General features: G+C 47.8%; 1 protein-coding gene across 4 annotated transcripts in view; it reads left to right on the top strand.

The window, feature by feature from the left end:
- The window catches only part of IQSEC1 (IQ motif and Sec7 domain ArfGEF 1), a 167,904-nt gene that overhangs the window by 35,497 nt on the left and 108,159 nt on the right, over nt 1–24,248 (top strand). Inside the window, exon 1 of one of the 4 annotated variants that reach the window (XM_021544793.3) lies at nt 4,038–4,141. The exons of the other annotated variants lie outside the window; for them this stretch is intronic. Within the exon in view, the coding sequence (XP_021400468.2) occupies nt 4,065–4,141 (77 nt within the window). The 5' untranslated portion in view covers nt 4,038–4,064. Of the gene's footprint in view, nt 1–4,037; nt 4,142–24,248 lie in introns of those variants that run through there. 4 annotated transcript variants of the gene reach the window in all.

Consider the following 24,248-nt stretch of genomic DNA (forward strand, 5'->3'; position numbering starts at 1 on the left):
ATATAGGGGATACACCTTTTTTCTGGGGAAGTGAAATTTTTCAGGATTGTTCCTAGCATATCACTCTAGAAGTTTAACTGAGTAAATAACAGCAATTCAATATTAGTGCTTTGTGAAAGACTGTCACCAGACAAGTCAATTTTCCTGGTCTGCCCAACTTCTGAAAGCAGTACAGCAGGAACTCCAGCAGGCACTAGCTTCATGCTGGGGTTATTTTATCCCTCAGTGGATTGTTTTCCTTCAGCCTCAGAGCTCCAGGGGTTGGCAAGAAAACCACCCCTAAAAAAGGAGGTGGTGCAACGTTTGATTTCCAGTTGGCCCCTTTTTTAGAGGCTGTTTTTGAAAGCCTTGTCAGAGGCTGAACTCTGAGTGACTGCAGAAATTCTCAGCAAACTGCTTATGGCTCCAGTGCTGGAGCTACAGCACATCCAAAAATCCCTGCTTGTCCAAGGCCTGGGAATTGTAAGTCAAAGGTTTTGGTAAATGCCTTTCTGAAAGAGCCAGTTCTACATCCCGGCTGAGCGTGAGATGAAGCTTAATTTCCTTTGTTGTTTTCCTCTGGAAGACAAGTGAAAATGAAGAACGTGTTGGGAGCGTGGGGCCTTTCATTTGCAAAAGTCCTCATTAGCATTTTCTCTGCCAGGGTGGGATAATCGGTGCTGGATGCTGTCAGGAAATCCATGGGTACATGGCTCCTATGCTCCAAACCCACTGCTTAGAAATAGATAATTAGGGTGATAAATGTTTTTTTTTTTTTTTTCTGAAAAGGATATGATGCTGAGAAATAAATTGCTTTTCAATTTGAACAAAGGGAAACTTTCCTGAAAAGTCTCATTTCAGGACCGCATCTTTGGCTGGCGTCTCTTGAGCTTTCATGTCCAGGGTTGGCTTTCCCCTTTTTCCTTGATCCTGGGAATAGCTGGCCTTGATTATGGGATGTAACCATTTTTTTTTCTTTTTCTTTTTTTCTTAAAAAAATGCAGGCACAAAAATGTTACAACACAGAAAACTCAATTTCTTTTCTTCTTTCTTTTTTTTTTATTTTTTTCCCTTCTGCTGTTTTGTTTTGTTGGGGTTTTTTGGTTGGGATTTTTTTTTTTTTTTTTTTAAGAAACAAAGGAAAAAGGATTTCCCTGCCGCTGCCTTACCATCTTGGCACTACCAAGGCAGGAGGCAGTGCCAGGAGGCCTTCCTTTAGTTCCTCTTTAGATGAAATCACCCTGGAGAACAGTGGATGAAAAGCAGGGATGAAAGATTTTTGATAAGAAAATCTAAATCTCCTCGTCGTGATGGCATCAGTGACTTGAAAATTGCCAAGCTAATGAAGCCCAAGGGAATATGAGTCCAGGAAGATAAATAGGCTTGGATTTGGGTAGTGTTTTGTGCTGTTGGGGGGGATGTTGCTTGCTTCTCACAGATAACCAGTTGTGTTTGCTTAGGAGTCACCAGCCATGGTGCATCTCTGAAACAAATCCCAGCAAATAAATGCAGGCAGCACAAGGAAAGGGGAACTTGAAGGAGAATCTTCACAAGAAATTATTTTTTGAAAAGCCCCAGTCAAACAAATTTTTTCACTCCAAGTTGCTTTTCTCATGAGCTGGTTATTCCCACCACCTGCCCTGTCCTGTAGAAGGTGTTTTTAGGGAAGTACCACACAAAGTGTGACCCTGTCTAAGCATAGCCCCCTGATTTCTTACTGCACTAAAGAAACTGCCAGTTCTTGCTCACATATATTTATAATTCCATTTAATTAAACTTACACAAGGCAGTTTTCTAAGAAGATTCAAGGCGCTTCTGTAACTGCACAGTGACAATGAGGGAAACCAGAACCCCTAAATATAGCTTATATAGATCCCTAAATATAGCTTATTATCCAAGCACTTGGGGAACTAGATAGGTCTACGTAGAAAAGAGCCTCAGGTTGAGGCTTAGAGGTTTGGTTTTCTCTGCATATTTTTGAAACAGCGTTAAAATTCTTGTGGCATTTTGGGGATGGGTTTGTGGGGGTGTTTTATGGTTTGTTTGGGTTTTTTGTTTGTTGGGTTTGTTTTAAACACTTGTCCAAGTACCATAGCAGTTTTGAAGCATTTCATCAGATTCTGCCTTTAGTTTTGTTGTTGTGACTGTTGAGCTCTCAAGTCCCTCTATACCTGTTTGACAGCAGTGCAAGCTGTAGCCTAGATGTTTCCTGTCAAGGGTTTTCAGAAATGAAACAGAATCAGAAACAGCCAAATTGTAGCTGCTGGAAGAGTAAACTTACAGCAAACTGGACACAAGCATTTGTCTATGTCAGGACATTTCCTATTTAACAACAGCAACAATTTAAATTTTTTTTTAGATAAATTTTTTTTTAAGATTTTTTTTTTTTTTCAGAGATATATCTGGTGTGCCAGTCCTTTTTGTTGCAATGGAGCAGTTCTGTGCTGTTGTTAACTTGGAGTATCCTGTGAGCCTGGAGAAGGGGAGGGGTGGGCACAGATCTCTGCCCTCTGACCAGGGACAGCAGCCAGGGAAGGGCTGGAGCTGTGCCAGGGGAGGGTTGGGGTGGGGATCAGGGAAAGGTTCTTCCCCCAGAGAGTTCTGGGCACTGCCCAGGCTGCCCAGGGAATGGGCACAGCCCCGAGGCTGCCAGAGCTGCAGGAACAACACCTGCCAGGGATGTTCAGGGTGGGATTGTTGGGGTGTCTGTGCAGGGCCAGGGTTGAACTCATGATCCTTGTGGGTCTCTTCCATCCCAGGAGATTTATAGAATCCCAGACTGATTTGAGTTGGGAGGGACCTTAAAGCCCAGCCCTTAAAGCCACCTCCCACTATTGCAGGTGGTTCCAAGCCCTGTCCAGCCTGGCCGTGGGCACTGCCAGGGATCCAGGGGCAGCCACAGCTGCTCTGGGCACCTGTGCCAGGGCCTGCCCATGCTCCCGGGGAGGAATTCCCACCTAATCTCTAATCTAATCCTGCCCTGTGCGATTCCGTCCCAGAATTCTCACCCGTGGTAGTTCACGTTGGGATAGAGAGGAAAGGAGGAGGAGGAGGGGAGGGGAGGGACTTGGTAGAATTAGGCCACGGTAAAATATAGAAAATTTTAAAGATTTGTGCTCCCGTGTTCTCAGAACAGAAGCAACCCGCTTTTATCGTGCCCGGCAGAGGTTTCGATTGCAAACGCTGCTTTTGTGACACCCCCAGCCCGGGCAGCTCCGGAGCGGCTGCGGCTGCCGGGATGTCCCGGGATGCTCCGCCGGGATTCCCGGAGGGGCTGTCGGTCCCCGCCGCCAGGCTGCCCGTCCGTCTGTCCGTCTGTCCGTGCCCGCCGCCAGGCTGCCCGTCTGTCCGTCTGTCCGTCCGTGCCCGCTCTCGGGGGCTGTGCCGCTGCCGCCCGCGGCTCGGGGCTGGTTCATCCTCCCCCTGCGCTCCCTGGCACAGCGCGTTGGGAACCAGATAAGCACAATCTGGTGTGTGAGCGGGAGGCTCTGAGCTCTTGCCTGCCTTCTTCTTCTTCTTCTTCTTCTTTTTATTTTATTTTTTTTTCCTTTTTCTTTCTTGTCCTTTTCTCCTTTTTTCCGCTCCTTTCCCCTCCCCTCACGAGAAGCCCCCGGCTCCCGAGGTGCCGCAGACAATGGAGCTGATGTGCTGGTACAGGAGGAGCTGATGAACGGGGGGGAGGAAACAGGGAAAAGGGCAAACGCCTGCAGCCCGGTGTGCTGATCACAGCTCTGCTCTGGGTACCGGGCAGTGGTGTCACAGCCCATCGAGATCACTGCCTGCATTTCCCGAAGTTCTGGGAGCCCCGAGGATGCTTTCCAAGGCTCCATCACAGCCCGCAGCTGGGATCTCTCCACGCTGTTAGTCCGGGGGGGCTCAGAACGGCCTAAAAGCCGAAAGGAGAAGCGGGATTTCTGTGTAACGCCCGGCAGGACTGTGTGCCCTGGGGATCAAAGGGCGGCCGTGAATTGGCGTGCTTTGTGCCCCGGCCCTTTGTATGAGCGGGGCCGCGGGCGGCGGGGCCCGCGGGCGATCCCCGGCCCCGAGCGCAGCGCGGGGAGCCGCGGCGGCGGCGGCGCTGCAAAATGCTGAAGCTGAAGGCCTTCTGCTTGGATTACTGGCAGTTTTTATGTCTCCAGCCTCTCCATGGTTTCTATAAAAGGTAAGAAAACGTTAACTCGGCGATGCTCTTCGGCACATGGTGCCACCGGGGTTTTTCCTCGCTGTTGTTCTCCCGAGGAGAAGGGAGTGGTAGGCAGTTAACGAGAACTTGTGACAAAGATCGTAAAGCTGCTTTATTTTCTTTTTTTTTAATGGCATTAATTATCAGCTGCTGTCTCTGTGCATGCAGACGTGAAGGTGAGGGTGCTGTTTGGTTTTAACCTCTACTTTGGGTCACATCACCTGACACTCGGGACTTTTTCTTCCCTCCTGTTTTATCCTTGGACACAGTAGCTTGTGCTGTAGTGTCCACACTGTACACCACACTGGCAGATTAACTGAAATGTCATGGGAATTTATGGAACGCAGAGATGACCCTTTATTTCCCTGAGATATTTAGCAATATAATAGTTCATTTTACTCTCCCTCCCAGCAAAAAGTACACATCAGAGTCATTCAGAGCAATGGGCACTTCACTTAGACAGGTCTGACACCCAGCTTAAATGATTGATGGTGAATGGTGATCGTAAAGAATAGGTCTGGGTGTCAGATGCATTGAGCTTGGCTATTTAATGGAACAGCAAAATAAGCAATTCCATTTAACATGTCCCTGAACTTACCCTGATGCTTTTTAATCTACACTTCGTTTTCCTTGCTCCTGATTTACACTGCTGAGCAGAGGGAATTGGATGGGTTTGAATTTGCTGGGGGGAAAGTGGGGATCCCGTCCTGTGAACAAAACCTGTGCAATTCTCTAAAACAGGATTCCGTTCTCCTTACGTACACTTTCTGCCCTGGCTACCTATTGTCAGCCTACAGAAAGTGCTTTGTACTAAATGCTAATTGCAGTTGAATTTTTTATGCAGCGACTGAAGGCTGGAAAAGGGAACTGTTCCAATCTTTTTCAAGGTTTCAGGGGTGCCCCACACTTTCTGCATTGAGTAACACGGGACCCTCATCTGTGACCATTGGCTTGTGGAGTTTCAAAAGACAGCTTTATTCTCCTCTCCTTGGAGTTTTTCACAGATTCCACTGCCAAGCCAAAAAATTCCCAACCTAGTCTCAGCCCATTGTGATGTTTTCCTTGCTGAGAAGCCATATAAAATAATAGAAATGGAGCCAGACTGTTTTGACACAAATAAATACTAAACTTGAGCTTTCTATCTTGGATTCCTGGCTAAATCCCAGCTTTGTGGCAAATGAATTACTGGGGAGTTATTCTACATCTCCTAATGGAAACCCTTGCAATAGGGCTGCCCATTTATTTCCTTCCAGAGAATTAATTTACTTGCCATCACAGCCTCGATGTGTTTGAATCTTCTGTCTGCATGAGCAACACTAAAACCAGGCCTTAAGCACTTCAGTATCACAGAGAAGCACTTTGTTCTCGTCTTTTTGAGAAGAAAGGAAAACTAAAGGAAAGTTGTGACTTCCTCGCATTTGAAACAAAATAATTCGTTGGTTAAAGCACAAGCAAGTGTGAAAAGCTTCAGAATAACAAACCTTAAATGCAAGGAAGATCATCTGAAAAAGAAAGAAAAAAACTTTCTGGAGACTTTCAATTACTTTTTATTAGTGACTGTAAATTGTTTAAAATGCTCTTGGAAAAGAGCCCAGGGGCAGTGGGGAGGGTTTGTGTGTACCCCATGAATATATTTCCTGTTTTTATGTATAAAATGAGGTAACAGATAACAAAAACAGGACTCGGGTAACATTTCCATGGAGTGACCATGCTCTTTCCTTCTGTGCACTGCCTGACCCTGATTTTCAGTTGCAGTCACTGCTCAGAGCTGTGGAAAATGTTCCTGGTTGCTTTGGAAGCTGTGACTTGCTGCTCCATGGTGGGATGTCCAGCTGTGTTTTCCAGCTTTTATTATTCAAGGAATTCTTGTGGGTTCATGTCCAGAGAAGGGAACGGAGCTGTGGAAGGGTTTTGAGGCACCAGGAGAGGCTGAGGGAGCTGGGAAGGGGCTCAGCCTGGAGAAAAGGAGGCTCAGGGGGAACCTTGTGTCTCTGCACAGCTCCTGACAGGAGGGGACAGCCGGGGGGTCGGGCTCTGCTCCAGGGAACAGGGACAGGAGGAGAGGGAGCGGCCTCAGGCTGGGCCAGGGCAGGCTCAGGGTGCATATTTGGGAAAATTCCTTCATGGAGAGTTGTCAAGCATTGGAGCAGTGCACTGGTGGAGTCCCTATCACTGCAAACGTTCAGAACACACATGGATGTGACACCTGGGGACTTGGCAGTGCTGAGGGAGTGGTTGAATTTGGTGATCTTAAAGGGCTTTTCCAGCCAGAATTCAGTGAGTCTGGATCTCCTGCCTGGCCTGGACAATTCTGATTTTTGGTATAATTTTATCTTGCTCTGGGGTGCACTTCCATGGAAGTGAAATCCCTGGGCTTGAAGAGAATTCCATGCAGGGAGTGTTGGGGCTTGTGGTGGCCCCACTGTCCAGAGCTGTGGGGCTGGAAGAGATGGAGGACAAGGAAAAATGAGCTATTCCCCCTCCCTGGCTTGGCTGTAGTGCCAGCTGGGGCACTGCAAGCAAACACTGAGCCTGGGTGATGGGAGAAAGGAGAACTAGGATGGGTTTGCAAGTTTATTTATGTATACAGGGTAAAAAATCCAGCTCCAAAATAGCAAGCTGGGCATGTGGCACTCCTAAAGAAATGCCAGGTAAGGGCAGAGCTCTCTCTGTACCACGTGTACTGAGAGAGTTTCTCTGGAGTTTGTTCTCTCAACACAGCCAGGGGAGGGGGAAACGGGGAGAAATTCACCAACCACGCTTTCAGTTCCTTGAATTTGGCAGCACCTGCAGTCACCAGGACTTTGCCCATCCCATGTACATTCACAAAACAAAGCAACTACAAGGTAACAGTGCTTGTGCCTCCAGTGATGTGGTTGTGAACCAGCAGCCTGATTTATCCAAATATCAGCAAATTGCACAAAGCAAACTCGAGGGCCTGGGGTAGAAACCTACTCCAGGAAATGTTTGGTAATTCAGTGATTCATGAAAATGAGATTTCAGTGCTCTTCAGTTGCCAGTAACACCGAGTGCATTTTGGTCAGAATCCCTCACTGGAGGGCTGCTTTTGGTACCCTCTAAATACAAACACTGAGGGTGCTGAGATGTGTTTCTGTGGCAGAATAAAGTGTCAGATGAGCAAATCACTGTTGGGTTCCTATGGTCTTGGCAGGAGGAACGTCTCATGCTTTGCTTCCAGGATTATTATAAACCCATGTGAGCCCAGGTTTAGCATGTGAAAGTGAAGATTTTCCTTAGCCAGGGGGGAAAGCTCCGTGCTGTGCTGCTGCCAGCTGGTGGGTAATAGCCCAGGCTAGAAATTGTTACCATTAGCATTGCATTAAAGATCAAGCAGAAGGTGAGGAAATGTGTGACTGGCACCGAGGGCAGCTGTAATCTGCAGATTTTCCCTCTCAGAATGTCTTCTCTCTTCTGGCTAAAACAGGAGGATTTCAGAAAACAGAAAGCAACTGCCAAGTTTGTAAAGGCTGTTTTATTGGAACGCCTTGTTTGGCAAACAAAACTGTTTTTAAAATATTTCTTGTCATTTTCAATTTTTCTTTCCTTGGTTTGGTCTCTCTAAAGGAGGCACGAGTCCCTTCCAGAGCAATTAAGGCCATTTGTAATGAGCCACCCCAGTGGAATAAGCAAAGTGAGAGGTGGCTGGCTCTTTGAAGCCAGGATTAGCTGGAATTGTTACTGCCACTCTTCAGCTGGGACTCACAGTTCCAGCACCCTGCTTCAGGATAGAGTGATTCATGTGCTTGAGCCCATCTCTGGGTAAAATAGGTTTGTATTTTGGTGTATGATTCATTCCCATGAGGATGCTTCAGTGTTGATTAAAAATGAAAATGCTTTCATGAATTGGCTTGCTAGGAGCAGCTTACTGCTGCCACCCTGGAATATCAGAGTATCTGAGTGTCAGAAGCCACTCTGATATTGCACTCTGCAGGGCACCTGCAGCTCTGTGCTCATCCTCTCTGCCACTCTCTTATCCTGGATAAATGTGTAGTATTTGAAGCCATGAAAGGAATTGCCAGCCTTAATTTAGACGCTGTTTCAAAGGCAAGGGCTTGAAGTGATCTGTGTCAGGGCTGTCCTTTGGGTTAACTCTTTGTTAAAAAGAATATGCTTTGAGAGGCTTTGTTCCTCACTCCTTGTGCTGCCAGCGTGAACTCTGCTCTGGGGTTGTGTGAGGTGGCTTCAGATGTGTGGGTGACTGGCACGGAGCAGGGCTGCTGCTCCCTTTAAGGGAAAGGCAGCATTAAAAAAAAGGTGTAAAGAACTCCCTGGTTATGGGTCACTACATAATTAAATTCATTACTTAAAAACAGATTTAATGAAGGGGGAAAACTTATATACAGTCCTATAATCCCACATTCCTGGTGGTGATTATGCTAATTAGAAACCTCAGGAACAGGGAGTAAGGGGAAAAATCCTTGAAGTTCTGGTTCATGAAGGCAGGGAAGTGCTTGTGCATAGTGCTGGATAGTGATGTTAGTGTGTTTGTGCATCTCCTGCTGTCACTTAAACTCTTTTAAAGAGCTCCTTTGCAGCATATCTAACAAAACAAAAGCAAAGTGGGTGGGGAGAGTTGCTGGAGCTCTGCCTTGAACTTGCATTTGGAGTTCACCATATATGTTGGTAGAAACAAATAGTTTGCTTTCACTCGACAGTGACTTCATCCAGAGCAGGGCTGAGTCATGTGCCTCTGGAGCAGCTCCCTCTCCAGAGGATCCTTTGGCCAGGCTGCTGCAGCTGCAGAGCAGCTGAGAGCTTCCCCCACCTCCCAAACCCACCTCTTCTGCAAGCACAGCCTGCAAACAGCACACATTGCAGTATCCCCACCGTCAGCATGAAAGTGATTAGGAGCAAACCCTCAAATAAATGCACAAAGTAGCAAAAATGCCTTAAATGCCATCAGAGGATTGCTCTGTGTTCAGGGAAGTGATTCTGAGTTGAGAAAATTTAATGAAAACACTCCAAATACCTGCTAGTCTGGCAGAAGCCTTCCTTGCCATGTCGCTAATGGTCCTGTGTCTGAAAGAGTCTTTGTGCAGGTGTTCATTGCTCACCTGCCTGAAAGCCACACTTCTGCTTTGCCTGCTTCACCTCTGCTTCCACCGAGGTGTGCAGTGGGATTTGGGCTGGGCCAAGCCCTGCACAGTCTGTTGGGCTGTGATGCCTCTCCCTGGACCAGTGCTGGCACTAGGTTAAACTGGGTTTCACACCTGATAGTTCTTCGTGTGTGTACCTGCCTTCTCCCCACCTTTCCCTTACCTATCCCTCTCCCTTTTCCCACCTTTCCCCATCTTGCCTTTCCCCACCTTTCCCCGCCTTTCCCCTGCCTCTCTGCAGTCCTCATGACATCAATTCTCCAGGCTTCCTAAAACTTTCAATTTCTCCACCCCCTTCCCTCTCACCCAGGAACCATCTGTGAGCCCTCAGGTTCTCCCTTCCTCACTCTTGCACGGATTTTAACCTTCCACAGGCAGCTTTGAAGGCTGATGTGGGGATTTTTTGGAACTCGGGTGCCTGTGCTGGGGGTTCCTGCCCTTTAGGTGGATCCCTGGAGCACTCAGAGTTTGCCAGGCTTTTCTTTCCCTCTCCAGTCTCCTGTATTTGGATGCAGCTGATGGGCAGCCCCTGGAGCAGTCACATTTTAATTGTGCCTCTGGCTCTGTGCCCTGCAGAGGGGAATTGGGAGCTTTCTGAGTTCCTTTGATCGTTGTCCAAGTCTGAGTCACAGCACAGGGAGCCCGGTGGTGGCCTAGAGACATCCCAGGAGTCTCTCAGAAGCTGCAGCCTGGAGGGTGCTGGAGGGGCTCTGCCAAGGATCCCAAACTCTCCACCTTCTGGGGGTGAGGGGAGATGCCCTTTAGCAAAATGCCAAGTCCAGGCTGGCTTTGTTCCCCAGCAGGACTGGCATGTGCATGTCAACGCTGTCAGCTCCCAGGAAACACCAGGGGTTGCATTTCCTTAGGAATGTTTGTGAAAAATCAGCAAAGGAAGTTTCAAAGGGGATGGAAGAGAATGCAGCAAAGGTTGGGAGGAAAATATATGGTGAAGATATTTTATTAAAACCTCCTAAGTCAAAATGTTGGCTTGTTGCAGGTTGAAGGTTTAAAGATGCCCCAAGTAGCCCAAAAATCCAGAATGCTTTTTGAGAGAAAAATTTAAACTCCATCTATTTGCACGACTCCTTGCAATCCTTAATTGGTAATAGCTGTTGTATAAGGGGAGTGCTACCTAAGTTAAAAATAGGTCTGGGACTGTACTGACAACCCAAACCAGGCTGGCTCCAGCAGTCACATTTTCCTTTTGTCAAACGACCTACAAATGTAATGTACATCGGGACAGGAATGCTTTCAAATCCTGCTTTGGGACCATTTCATTGTGGCAAAGCTTCAAAAATCCAGGCAGATTGTGTTCCTGACCCCTGAGGGCTGCAGCAGGGCAGGTTCCTGTGGCAGGGATGCTGTGCTGAGCTCACTGAGGCTGGGCCTGGGCGCAGGGGCTGCACTGATCACCTCCCACACCGAGGAGATGCTGCCAGCCAGGGCACGCAGCTTCATCCACAGCCAGAGCAGAACCATTGTCCTGGCTGCTGCTGTGCTCTGGCTCCTCTCCCTGCCTGCACCCACCAAGCTCTGCTTACCCTCCTGCGGGCCCTGCTGCCAAGCAGAAGTGGATCTCCAGAGGGGGGAGCGTGATGGAGTGTGAGACTCCAAATTAAGCCCTGCCTTTCTATTAATAGCATTTAAAAGTAACACACCACCTCCAACTTGTAAAGGAACCTCAGCTCCAGCATTTTTAAATACTTAGAGTGATTCATCTCCCTCGTGGTGTCTTTGCCTGTAGCAGCTTTGTTTCCGATGTGAAAATTAGAAAAGAGATTAAAAGTCTTCCATTCTTCAGAAATGGCCTCAAGCTGTGCCAGGACAGGTTTTTAGTTGGATATCAGGAAAAATTTCTTCACTGAAGGGGTTGGAACAGGCTGCCAGGGCAGTGGTGGAGCCCCTCTCCATGGAGGGTTTCAGATGAGTGGATGTGGCACTTGGGGACATGGTTCAGTGGTGGCCTTGGCAGTGCTGAGGAATGGTTGGATTTGATGACCTTTGAGAGCTTTTCTAACCTAAATGATTCTGTGATTCTATTCTGCCTTTTCTTCCTTCCCCACCCCCCAGAACTGGGGTTTTAAGGGATTTCTAACTGCTCCCCATTGCTCTGGATTCCCTTAGGAACCAAAACCATTGGGAGAATCCCATTATTGTCCCTAAAATGGGTGGCATGTGCTTGGCAGTGGCCAAGCTGAGGGCTTTGGCAAACTTGGTGAATTTTTACCAGTGTTTCTGTGATATTGATTCTTCCAGTTGTTTGCCTTGCAGCAGCTCCCTGCTCCTGTGTGCAGTCAGCAGAACCAAAGCTGTTTGTCTGTCTTCTTGTTCCAGGCTGCCTTGGTGCAAACCCTCCATTTGCAGCTCCCCTGCAGCCCCAGCAGCTGAGCAGAGCCTTTCTGCTGATCCTGCAGTTCATGGGAACCCACCTTCAGCTACCTCCACTGTGTGCTCAGCTCCCAAAAGCCACAGCATCATCTCTGAGTTAGTAGTTGTGGCTGTTGGAATTACGGATTTCCTCCTAGAAGAGATGCAAAATGTTTTGCAAAGCTGAGAGTCGCTTTCCCTGGTTTGCAGGCAGAAACATGCAGGTCCAAGGCATGCAGTGTGGCCACTGGTGGTGCTGGGTTTGGAAAAAAAAAACAGTCCTGAAGTGGGAAGAAATTTTGGAAGGAGGCAGAACTTCTCCTCGCACCTTCCTGTTGCACACTGGGAGGACTCAAGAGCTTGTGTTACATGGGGCACTGTCATGGGTCCAGACACACAGGGCTGCAGAGAGGGAGAGCTGCTGTGGGTTCTTGCAAGCAGGGCAGAACTAGGAAAGGTTTCCAGGGAGAAAAAAAAATCAGCAGATGAATAAATCCGTGCAGGGAGTTGAGCTCGGGTGGGTGCAGTGATGTGCTGCGAATGGAATCTGTTTTATTGCAAGGGCAAGAGATAAGTGATGAAGTTCTCATCCACACCCAGAGGGGAGGAACAGCCCAGGCAGGCAGCTCCAAAGAGCCCAGCCTGTGCGAGTGAGTGTGGGGCTGCAGGGTCACTGCAGGGCTGACAGGAGGTGGTGATGGGTGGACAAAATGGAAAATCCATGTCCAGGGCAGACACAGCCCCTGCAGTGCTGGGGTTTATCCCGTTTGCCTTCCCTTCGTCCTTTCCCTGAAGGGAAGGCAAACAAGGCTTCGAAACTGTGAAATCACTTGACATGCAAATGTATGCCTTGCTTGGAGCATGGTGATGTCCCTGGAACAAAGGGGAGAGAAGTAAATAGCCGGACAAAAGCCTCACTGTCCCACTGCTCCTGGAAAAGCTCCTCTGTTCTCAGTGGGATTGTTCTGGCTACTGACAAACAGCTCATGTGCCTCGGTTCCTCTTGGCCATCCTTTCTGGGACCTCCTCGCTGGTGGTACTCCAGAGGAGTTGCTTTTGAGAGACAGAGTCAGGTTCTGTTAATCTCCAGTTCTTCACAGCACTCAGCAGCTATTCCCTGGTGTTGCTGGCACATCCAGCCAGGCCCTGCCCTCCCCGGGCTCTGCAGGATGCTGTGGGCTTGAATATTCCTGTCAAATATCATCCCAAGGAGCATTCACACCAATCCTTTCTTCATATTTGCAGCAGAATAAATAGCACTTTCTCACAGCAGAGATCTAATCACAGAACTGAGCTATGACTTATATTAGCTCATGACGTGATTTGCACAGTGTGCAGCATTTTCTGGATGTGTATTAAATTATATGTATTTCCTGCAGAATAATAATAGTAGTAATAACAACAACAAAAATAATAAAAAATAATAATATTCCCTACTTGCTTAGAGGAGAAGCTGCTTGGATTTGTCCAGGTCTTCTGGGAAATCAGTGGACGAGCTCAGCTCAGGAGCTGAAATACTCTCTACACTATGTAATGGTCTGGTTTTCATGGAAAGTGCTGCAGCAATGATTTTAAAACCAAACCAAATCAAAAACCAGTCTCCCCGCAGCATCTCACCTCTGCCCCGTGGTGTTCCCACGTCGTTTTAATTCCTTTGATCGCTGGTTGTCCACAAAGTTTAGAAACGTGGCTGAAGGAGGTGATGAAAACTCTGCTCTACTTGGCTCTCTTGTAGAACTCATCCACTGAATCTATCTTTAGAGATAAAAACGCTATTCCTGCAGATGTTGGTGCTGTCAAAATATTGGGACTGCAGGGGGATCAAGGAGGGTGTAATCTAAATACATCAATTGCACTGAGGGCTCAGCATTGGGCTCAAAGAGAGGGAGCGAGCTGGCACAGCTGAGGGTGCTGTTTGATACCTCTGTGCTGCACAGGAAAGAAACTATGGCCTTTATTTTCTTTATATAATGGGTTTATTTATGCCAGATGAAATCTTGCAAGTGTGCAGGGTACAACAACCAGAAAATCTCTCCTGTAGGCACTTCATCTCTGAAGTGAGGGAGGGAAGGAGAGGGACAGGGTTCAGCTGGGCTGCCTGAACTTACGTAGCTTTTTCCAGCATTGAAATATATTTCTGTGATTATGTTAGGAACAGATGTATAAAAGTTTTCTAATGTAATTTTCCTTCATTAAGGCACCTGATTTAAATGTACAGTGTGCTGTGGAACTTGGTGTGACTTTTCCTAACCAGCCATCAATAGTTTGCTCCAGGAACAATTATCAGGAACTCCTAAAGCAGAATTTATTTCAAAGAGTGGAAACAGTCACGAGACCCTGGGCAAAATGGCCTTAGAGAAAATGGAATTATGCAACAGCAAACAGACAGTTAATCACAGGCTGATTCTGCTCTGTGAAGAAACAGCATGAACTTGGTTTCTTGATTAATTAAGTTTTATAATATAAACATGCATCTGATGTCCAGAAGGGCCCCTGATAATGGTGCTGTTGACCTGTGCAGAGAAGGGAGCATGGGCTGAGCAAAGGCTCAGGGAACTTTAATCTGTCAGAGCAACAGCTCTGACTTTCAGGGTGGTCTTGGAGATGCCAGGGCAGGATTTAAAGGGCTGGTCTCTACAACAACAGTAACAAAGTTTTTGCCATGTGAGTGTGTTCTGGGGCTTCAATTAATTGAAACTTTTGGCAATAAATGCTGTGTGTTTAAACTTACTCGGCACAGCAAAAGGATTCCACGTACATAATCTATTTTTGGGTTTTTTTGGTTGATTTGGGGATTTCTTGGGTTTTCTCAGGGGTTTTTTGTTGGTTGATTGGTTGGTTGGTTTGGGGTTTCTTTTTAATCAGATCTTGCCATTTTACTGTTGCTGTCATTTCCAGGCTGAGTGTCACAGCTGATACTCAGCACTGAAAGCCAGGACTTCTTCATATGCCTTCAAATCCAGCTTTGGAAAATGACTCACTACTTTTTTTTGGCACCAAAAAGTTTATTACAGTACACAGAAAATTTTGCAAACAGCTGAGGGTTCCACCAGCCCGAGGCATTTGATGGAGCATGTCCTGGGTTAGCACTTACAGCTCTCGTAAGGGATTTTCTAGGGCAGTGTTACTGGGCTGGGGAGGGGGTTTTGAAGAGGAATAAATGGGAATAACTTTCTGCAGGTGCTGCCTAGGTAGAGTTTTCTGACTTGGCAGCTCAGGGCAGAGAGTGTAACACAGAGCTTTCTGAACAGCCTCTAATAATCTTTTCTGGCTTGCAAATAATGTAAACACCGAATCTTATAAATCACTGGAGAAAGGAGTAACCCGAGACTGCAGATGGGAAAGCTGCCTTCCCTGGGAGCTCTCTGGAGTGGAGGTCGGAGGAATCACTGGAGCTGGTGAATCAGAGCTGGGGCTGGCTCTGCTGCGCTGCCGAGCCCTGTCCCAGCCGCGGGGGATCCTCTGCTCTGCACACCCCAGCATGAAGGGGGATGGCAGTGCCATGTGGAACCTCATGTGGAAATACTGCATTTCTGTCAGGACCATCAGGTACGTGGGCATTTGTAAAACTTTCTTTTGGGAGGCTCAGGGGTTCATGTGTGGGAGCTCGCCCGTGCTGCTGCTGGGCTCCTGCTCCCTGCGGCGTTAGCTCTCAGCAGCCTGTGAGGCTTCTTAAGGTTCATTCTTCTTCCTCAGACTTATACTGAACATTAAAAAAAAAAAAAAAAAAAAAAAAAAAAAAAAAAAAAGGTTATTGCAAAAAAATCTTCCAGGAATGAGGAGTTTTCTGTCTCATTTGCAAGCGGGAGAAAATAGGAATATGAAAGAAACCAGTGAAAAATGAGAAATTTTGCTTTTTTCCTGAATGCTTGCCTGTTATAATCTTCTCTTTGCCCTGTCTCCCAAATCCAGAGGTTGAGCAGCTGTTCTTGGCACTCTTCAAACATCACTTGTGGGGAAGGGGGGTGAAAGGAAGGTGGCTTTTCGGGCAGGACAGACCCCTGGGTTCAGTGGCTGTTGTCTCCAGGCTGGCGTGGTCTGTGAGCCCAGCTGGGCAGAGCAGGGGCTGGGCTGTGGGTGCTGAGCCTGGCTGGGCACAGCCCGGGCTGTCGGACACTGCTCCCTGCCAGGAGCAGCTGCCCAGCATTCCAGCGGAGCTCACAGCAGGAATGGAGAGACACTTGATGATTGTGCATCCTCACCGGGATTTTTTGTAAATTTTTAGATCGTTTCCCCATCCCATGCCTTGGTTTCTTGGGGGGGCGCAGCTGTGTGGGCTAAGTGATACCTTTGGCCATGCCAGGTCCCCTGGAGAGGTCGTGTAATCCAAGTAATTGCTGCATTTCACACTGCATAATTATTCTGGGTTGAGGAAATAGTTTAGGGAGCCTGAATTTCTGCATGGACTGTCATTACAACTCCGAATGAGACTGTGGAAGGTTTTTTATCAGGCTACCAAAATAAAGCTAAGAAATCCCTTAGTTCCCAGCAGCATCAATATAATAGAAACTGGCAATAATCCCCAAGAGAGGATTCGATTAAGATAAAAATAATTTTATTTATGATCTGGGTTTAGAACCAGAAGCAGAAGGAAAGTCTGAAAGAAGCACAAGTGCAGTCTTTGCAGCCCAGATGTTAATCCCAACCTTGGTGCTGCTGGAACTGCCTGAGACAAGTCCTGTGCAAACCCCTCAGCCCTGAGGGTGGGTGATCCTAAGAAAACTGAACTTTAAAATGTGCCTCAGAGGCCTGGGTGTGGTGATTTTCCTGAAGTTTAACAAGCAAACTGTGATGTCCTGTAAACAGCTAGTTCTTTATTTCATCAGTGACCTTAGTGCTGTGTAGGGTGGGTTGAATATCAGCTGAGTTATTCACAGCAGGGCTTATTTATAGGGCTGTTGGTGGCTCTCACAGGCAGTGAAATGCAGAGTAACAAGAGGATTTTCAATGAATGTTTTTGGTTGCTTTGACAGATGCTATCTTCTTTTGGCAGCAACACCAAGAAGTTAAAGAGAATAAAAAACCCAGTTTTCCTTTGTGGAAAAAGTTCTCTACTACCCTAAGTTGCTTTTCTGACACAATTCAGAGACCCTAAAACTCCCCCTGTGTTTTGGGAGACTCCAGCAACCCCTGGGGCTCAGGTTCTCATCCATCCTAGTCCTTATCCCTCTCTGCCTCTTCTCTTTTCTGGGAGGCTCTGGAGCCTGTGCAGCACTCGCAGGAGGTTCCAGCGAGCCTGGCTGTGCTGTGGGGCAGCAGAGGGAGTTTGGTGGGATCCTCCCTGCCCTGCTTGATCCTCCCTGCCCACCCAGTGCCCCCACGCTGGGCACCAGCCCGTGCCTCCTCTACACTGGGCCACTTGTCCTGCAGCCTGATGAATGAGGGCATTGGTGCCTGCCTGAGAAAACAGCCCTGCTCCAAAAGGAAAATGAGGCTTTAGGCTTGGTCTTATTTGCATTGGACTACAGCAGCTTTAGGAAAACATCTCTGACTGAGCCTTTGTTGGCCGTGCTGGGGCCTTGGCCAGTCCTGTGCCTGCGGCTGCAGGGCCCGGCCGGGTCAGGGCTGCCTGCAGGGCCCAAATGGCCGCAGAGACCCAGGAGAGTCATGGGTGTGCTGGGGTAAGCTCAGGAGAGAGCAGTGAGGACATACACTGCACTGCCTAAAAATAATGGTGCCTTTTTCCCCGCTGGGGGCTGTCGGCCAGCTCCTAGAGCGCGGTTGAAGAAGTTAAAAAGATGAAGGGATTTCTCTGCCGTTGTCCCAAAGCTGAGCTTGCTGCACTAACGTGGAGCCTGTGTCCTTGCAGAGCCCAGTGCTCTGAGCCGTGGAGCCTCGCTGCTGCCAGGCTATCTCCCAAGGAACAGCAGGGAGAGTCCCACCATGGCCTGGGTTGAAAGGGACCCTTAAAACTCATGCAGTCCCACCCCTGCCATGGACAGGGACGCTTCCCAGGGACACCTTCCACTGTCCCAGGCTGCTTCAAGCCCTGTCCAGCCTGGCCTTGGACACTTGCAGGGATCCAGGGGCAGCCGCAGCTGCTCTGGGCAAGAGAGGCAGGGTTTGGCTGACCCCCAGAGCAGAGAACAGGGCAATCCCCGAGCCCCAGGACAGTGCCCAGCCAGAGCTGGTATTCCCAAGGGGAGAGTTACCATTCCTGTCTGGCCCTGGGGGGATGCAGGGTGATTGTCCCTTCCCTTGCCCAGCAGTGGCTTGTGCCACGCCAGCCTGGAGACAACAGCCACTGAACCCAGGGGTTTGTCCTGCCCGAAAAGCCACCTTCTTTCCACCTCCCTTCCCCACAAGGAAGGCGCAGGGGGTGGCAGTGGCTGTGCTGTCACCACAGCTCCACCACAAGTCCCTCTCCCTGTCCGTATGCCCAGGGTGACACTGCCCTTCACTCCTCTGAAGGCTCTGAAGTGAGGGGCTGTGGCACTAAAAGCCGTGCTCTCCTCCTCTGGGAGCCTGCACTTGTGATATTTGCAGGTGGAAAACTTCCCCAAAATCAGGGAGCAGGACTGGGTAAGCACTCACCATTTGTTTCTCTTACGGCTGCACTTCAGTGACCCCACGGCTGGGGGACAGGCAAAGGCATAATCAGGGAATTGTTGGTCCGTATGTTCAGGTTGGCCCTGTTGTTGGTAGGATCTTGGCAGTTTTGGGGCAGAGGAGCAAGTGTTAGAGAGGGCTGGGAGCAGACCCTGCGTGGGGAATGGCTTGTCCTTGGTGGCGTCCCTGTGCCAGCCATCTCCTAGCTTGGGGTTAGTGGTTGGAGACTGGAGCCTTCTGAATCAGCACATCCCAGCCCACAGAGAATAAATTACAGGGTTTACAGCAGGGTAACACATAGTTTTCAGCTTGCATCTTCAAGTTCTAGTGCAAGTAATGGAGGAAAACAGTCAATAGTTACTTCTTAGTGCTCTACACATCTGGAAAAAAGTAAGAATTAGTCCTCAGTCTGAGCTGTCTGGGAGTTTCTTCCCTCATTTTCCTTCTGCTACAAACATTTTCCATTTTGGTTTGGTCATACTTTATTTTTAGTTGTCTCCTTAGGCTTTTTTTTTTTTTTTTTTTTTTTTTCCTGAAGACTGACAGAACAATGCAGTGATTTCATCAAAGAAAACCAACACCCTGAGTAGTGAAAGGGTCCCCTTTTGGCTTTGGTGGCCTTTGGGGCAGCTCCTGGAGCTGGGGTAGTTGGATAGAGCTCATAAGATTTGGAAGCCTGGAGCACATAAAATTTAGTATAACTTGGGTAGGGGGCTGTTCATAAATGCTCTGAGCACCCAGACTGCTCTAAATTACACTGGGATCAGTGCAGAAGTGTGGGCTGGGAGCCCAGGCTGGGCATGGTTTGCTGTGCAGTTCATGGACAAACATCAGCAGCTGACGTGACCAGAGATAATGGGATAGATAATCAGATGTTTCATTTGTGGTTATCAGTTTTCCCCTGTCAGGGCAACTCTAGCACCTACCTCAGCTGTTCCTCTTGGCACCTCCAGGGTTAATGTTTGTGAAACTCACCTGGATAAGGAGAATATGTTATGTTGTTAGAGCGGGAAGCAGGGGAGTTGACACCTTTCATTAAGATCAGATGTCGCCAATGTGATTTCCCCACAGGTATTTCATGGCTTAAATACTAATGAGAATTACTAAAAATTCATTTATAAGATTAAAAAGAAAACCCCAAACCCAAATATAGCCATATTTATCTCCACTATATAACCTGTCTATTTTTGTATTCAGTTTCTACGTGGATTTCTTTGTCAGCTGCAAAATGCTGCACTTGAGAAGCTAGGAGACAAAGCCAAATGCAAGTCATTGTTAGTGATCTCAGAGCTTTAATCCTCAGACAGGGATGGTTTTCTGGAGGCTCCAGTGCCGTGTTTGGGAGTAGGGGGGCTGTGGCTGTTCCAGAGCCTTGCTTTGCTGGGAGTTGTGCTCAGCCTGGCACCCTACGCTGCTGGGGAAGGTTTGAGCCACTCCCAGTGCCAGTGAAACAAATCACTGCCAGGGTGGCAGCACGTTGGTGTCCTCAGAACGCTTGTGAGGGGCGTGTGAGTGTGTCTTGTGCATTCTGCACCCTAAAATGGATTATTTGGGTGAGTGCCTGCCCTGCTGTGCCTGGTCTGTGCTCGGGCAGCTGCAGAGGGAATCACCGTGGCACGAATTCCTCTACCTGGAGCCGTTTGTTCAAGGGGGGAATTAAGCCGCTGGGTTCTGCTTTGAATTGTTATTTTTAAAAAGTCATTAAATGTTGCTTGTATTCAGCCGGGGTGGGTGGCTGCTTACATGGCTGGGTGATTTCAATCTGATTGTTCATGTAAATGAGAGGTTTGTGGTTTAGGTTCGGTGAGCTTCAGCTGCTTACAGGTTACAGCCCTCTTAGAGCAGAACCTCATCAGCTCCTCCTGCCTTTTTTTTGTTATGAGCACTCATTAAAATGCTCCCACTTTTACTTCTGTGTGTTCTTTTTGTCTTGTACTCTGTATTATTATTGATAAAAGCTCAAAATGCACGGGCAGAGGCTGGTAGAGGCAGCAGGTGATTGCAGATTAATCCTTGCTTGAGGGTTGGTGTAAAGCACCGGAGTTTGTAATATTGGTAATATTTGCAGGTATTTAAGTGTTTCTTTGCACAGAACCCTCGAAGTGAGGGTGGCTGCCCTGAAAAGGCACTGCCAGTGCAGCACTGCTGCTGCTGGGGGCTCCTGGAGCTCCCACCTGGGGGTTTTTGGGCAAGTCAGATAAGTGCACGAGATATTCTGGGGCAGGGAGGTTGGACTGGGTGACCCCCAGTGGTCCCTATGCAGTTTCTGACTCTGGAGTGTGGGCTGGAGGCTGCCCTCACTCACTGCCCACACCAGCTGCATCTCCAGGGTTCTGTTGTTTCATTGAAAGGAAAGGTATGAAAGGACCAGAAGACAGCTTAGTTAAGTAGCTAAAAATTAAATCAACTTTCAGCACTCTTTTGAGTTTTAAGGTCTTTGCATTAAAATTACTGCATCAAAGTTTTGCTCAAACTTCCAGCAGCCCTGGGCTGGACTCTGCCAAGGCTCTGTGCTTGCAGGGTGCAGGGTCTAATGACATGCACTGAAACCCTAGAAGTCAGAAACCTAATCCAGGGCAGCCCAGAGAAGTTAACAGCCTGTTTTATTATTTATTTACACAGACCTTTCCAAAGAGCTTGTTGGAGCGGAACCATGGGTTACTGAGCTGGTAGAATTGTTTGTCTAGTGGTGGAGGAATTTCATTCTGTTCAAGGCAGCTTTTTTGTCCTTCAATGCTTGCTGGAGCTGAAGCATATGGTAAAAATATATATGGCAGCTTTTTGGGCAGAATTGGTTTGAGTTTTTTGCTGCTTCTGCTGCTGCTCCTGCTGCTCCTTGCCTCCTCAGACAGAGCTAGAAATTGGCATCCAGGCTTTGCTCTGAAAGGGTGCTGCTGCTGCTGCTGCTGCTGTCCTTCAATTACTCAGTTGTTTGTATTTTTGATATTTTTTACTACTTCTGAAGTAGTCCGTCAGCTTGGGTCTTTTTGTTCTGAATGTCCAAAGAAAGAAATTGTATGGGAGCATTCCCTGCTCTTCGGCTTGAACAGAATTACCTTTCCAGTGGACTGCAAAGCAAATTAGGTAGGGAGAACGTAAAGCTCTGAGCTTATCTGCTTTTAACAAGATCATGCATTTTCCAGAAGGAGTCAGATGACGTTTTAGGAATTGGTAAGTACTGATCAATGTAAAGCTTATGAATCATGTCATTAACATCTGTGCTGGGGATTGATCATAGTATGAAAACGCAGGGTGGGAAATTATTTTAAGGAAACCGTCTTCTGCTTAAATGCCTGGTAAGAGTTTTATTCCTTTCCTAACAGGAATGCATTTTGCTATACCAGTATAGATTCTAATTCTTGCTGTGTTTTTGCTGTCCGTGGTGCAATATCTGCCTATTAATCATTTTCTTTGACAGAATCATAAAACCAGCAGGAATTCATGCAGTAAGCAAAGTGTCACACGTTCAGTCATCTTTAGCAGAGACAATAATTCATGGGTATAATTAACTGCCTGACTGGTATCGAGTGTGTGAGGTGTTGGAAGTGGGCTCGGGTTGTTGGGTTTCCTGTCCTCACCACTGGCTGGGTGGGGGGGTGGGGGGGGGGGGTGGTGGCAGAGCTGCTTAACGAGGCTCCTGTGACAACTGCAGGAACAGACAAATAAATTAAAATAAAATCAAAGCTCATCACGTTCCTATTTACTGGCTGGTTAATGACACTTAAGCAGAGCTGGAGGTGGGCAAGGCAGGACAGCCTGAGCTGCTGCATTTCCATGTGAGGGTGCTGGGGTGTGGAGCTGCAAGCTGATCAATTAACAATTAAATATGCTCCTGAGTTAGTCACACCTGCCTCAGCCTTCTGGAAAAGTCTCAGCAGCATGCATGGCATTTTACATTCAATGAATTCTCATTAGCTGGTGGTACCAGAGCAAGGAATAATATTCCTTCATGGCATCAGGGGGCCACTTTCATGGTCTGATGGGGCCTGGTCTGTGCAGGGAGAACTCCATGGCTGGGAATTACACAGAGGAATTACATCCTGACATGGAGCATTCTGGTTCAGCTCTCCTGAAAGCCATTTATTTTCACAGAAATTGGTTCTCTAATATGGGAGCTCTCTTGGACACCTCTTTCCCACTTCATCCTGAGGGCTGAATCACAGCCACACTTGTGTCCCCGTTCCTTCCCAAGAGCCACTTCACTGTATTTGGACGGCAAGTAAAGCCATCTTTCCAAGGAGATCTTGGAAATCAGTATTCCCTAGGATTTAAGGTTTAAGAAATTAGGATTTAAGAAATTGGTTAGGCTGAGCTGAGGTGGCAGGTGCCCCTGCAGCCCCTGTGACACACAGAGTGCTGGCAGTGGGGCAGGGCTGGGGGACAGCCTGGGCTCAGAGCCAGCACGCTGTGCTCCCACGACAGGACACACTGATCCTGCTCTTCTACTGCAGCCTGAATGCCTCCTTGGGCTGGAGCAAGAGGCATTTCCAAAACTTTGGGCAGGCTCAGTGCACAGGGAGCCAGAGTGGAGGGAAATGTGACCTTTGTGCTGCTCAGAGCCTTTGGAGTGTGTTCCAAGCTTTGTGGGTACCATGTCCCTGTCCAAAGGACAGTGTGGCTGCAGTCTCCTCTGCTGCCCACAGCCCTGGGTGAGGATCTCTTTGTCTCAGGTGTTTTGGAGTTTGTCCCAGCTCTGAGCCTGGAATGGTTCCCCAGCTCTTTCTCCCCTTGGAATCGCTGGGGCAGTGCCTGGGGTCAGTCCTGCCATGGCCAGAGGCACCAGCCTGGCTCAGCTCAAGGTGTCACTGCCTGTGGCAGGGTGTGGAACATAGTGAGATTTAAGGTCCCTTCCAACCCAAGCCGTTCTGGGGCTCTGTGATGCTTGGAAATGATTCCATGATTATCTCACGGTCCAGCTGGGAAGCGCTCCCATGGCCAAGGCATCCAGGCAGCTTCAGAGGAAGCTGTGGGAAGGAGATGCTGAACTTCTGATGCCTCTGGGAAGATAAAAGGCACATTTGTACTTTGCCTTGGATGCTCTTATCTAAGAGCAAGCCCTTGCCTTTGGGAAGAAGGGCACAGAAGCAATAGCTATTGGAAGATTCAGTTATAAAAAAGCCTTTATAAAAGCCATCAAGACAGCCCCCAGGCTGCAATTGTGGGGTTTATTGTGTTCCTAAGAAATAGAAGGTGATTTAACAGAAGTTTCACAATGAAATTAGGAGATCTATGTGTTTAATTGCATATTTTTAGTCTTGTGTGGTCAGCTTAGGGTTAATGCTCAGTTCCATTTTCCTTGAACTGTTGTGTGTCCACAAAGGACCTGCAACTGCTGCACAGGGGTTCTGCACAGGTAGGTGTGTTTGTATCAGCAGATATTTGTATGGCTCAAGCCTCTTCCATGTTTAAACCAGCAAGAGTGAACTATTCCACCAAATCAATGAGATTGGAGCAGATCAATCTATTCAGTACCTTATTATCCATTTAAAATTATCTCCTGATGTTTCAAAGTGAGTGAAAAGTAGGCACACTGCTTAATCTGACTATTTAGGAGAGCTTAACCCTGCTGCTGTAGTGGGCACACAGCCCTGAATTTAAGCACTTTTCCACAAGGAGCCTTGGAGTGTTCAGCTGTGGGGTTTTTCTGGCCATGGACACAAAGACCTGATGGTAGAATTTCACTGTCTATTTTCAAGTTAATGTAGCAAACACTTGTGGAAGAAAGGGCCATTGAATGCAGATAAATACTTGACTGCTTTCCAAAGGTTAATTCTTTAAAATTCCCAGCATTAATTCCTTAAAAACAAACACATGCAGAAGAACACAGACCATAAAAGCAGCCTCTTGAAAGACTTGTCCCAAGTTGCTTCTCCTCTTTCCAAGCTCTGGAATCACTGTATTTTGCAGGTTATTCCACCTGCACCTTCAAAGTGCTTGAGCAGATTTGTTCCTCAGATGATTTGTGTCTTGCACACTAGCTCAAATGCAGGTCTAAAGGGAGATTAATCCCTTTAATGCCTGTCTTGTTGGTGTTCCTCGGGATAACAATGGAA

Source organism: Lonchura striata, chromosome 12 (genome assembly GCF_046129695.1).
Source record: "Lonchura striata isolate bLonStr1 chromosome 12, bLonStr1.mat, whole genome shotgun sequence".
NCBI classification, from domain to species: domain Eukaryota; kingdom Metazoa; phylum Chordata; class Aves; order Passeriformes; family Estrildidae; genus Lonchura; species Lonchura striata.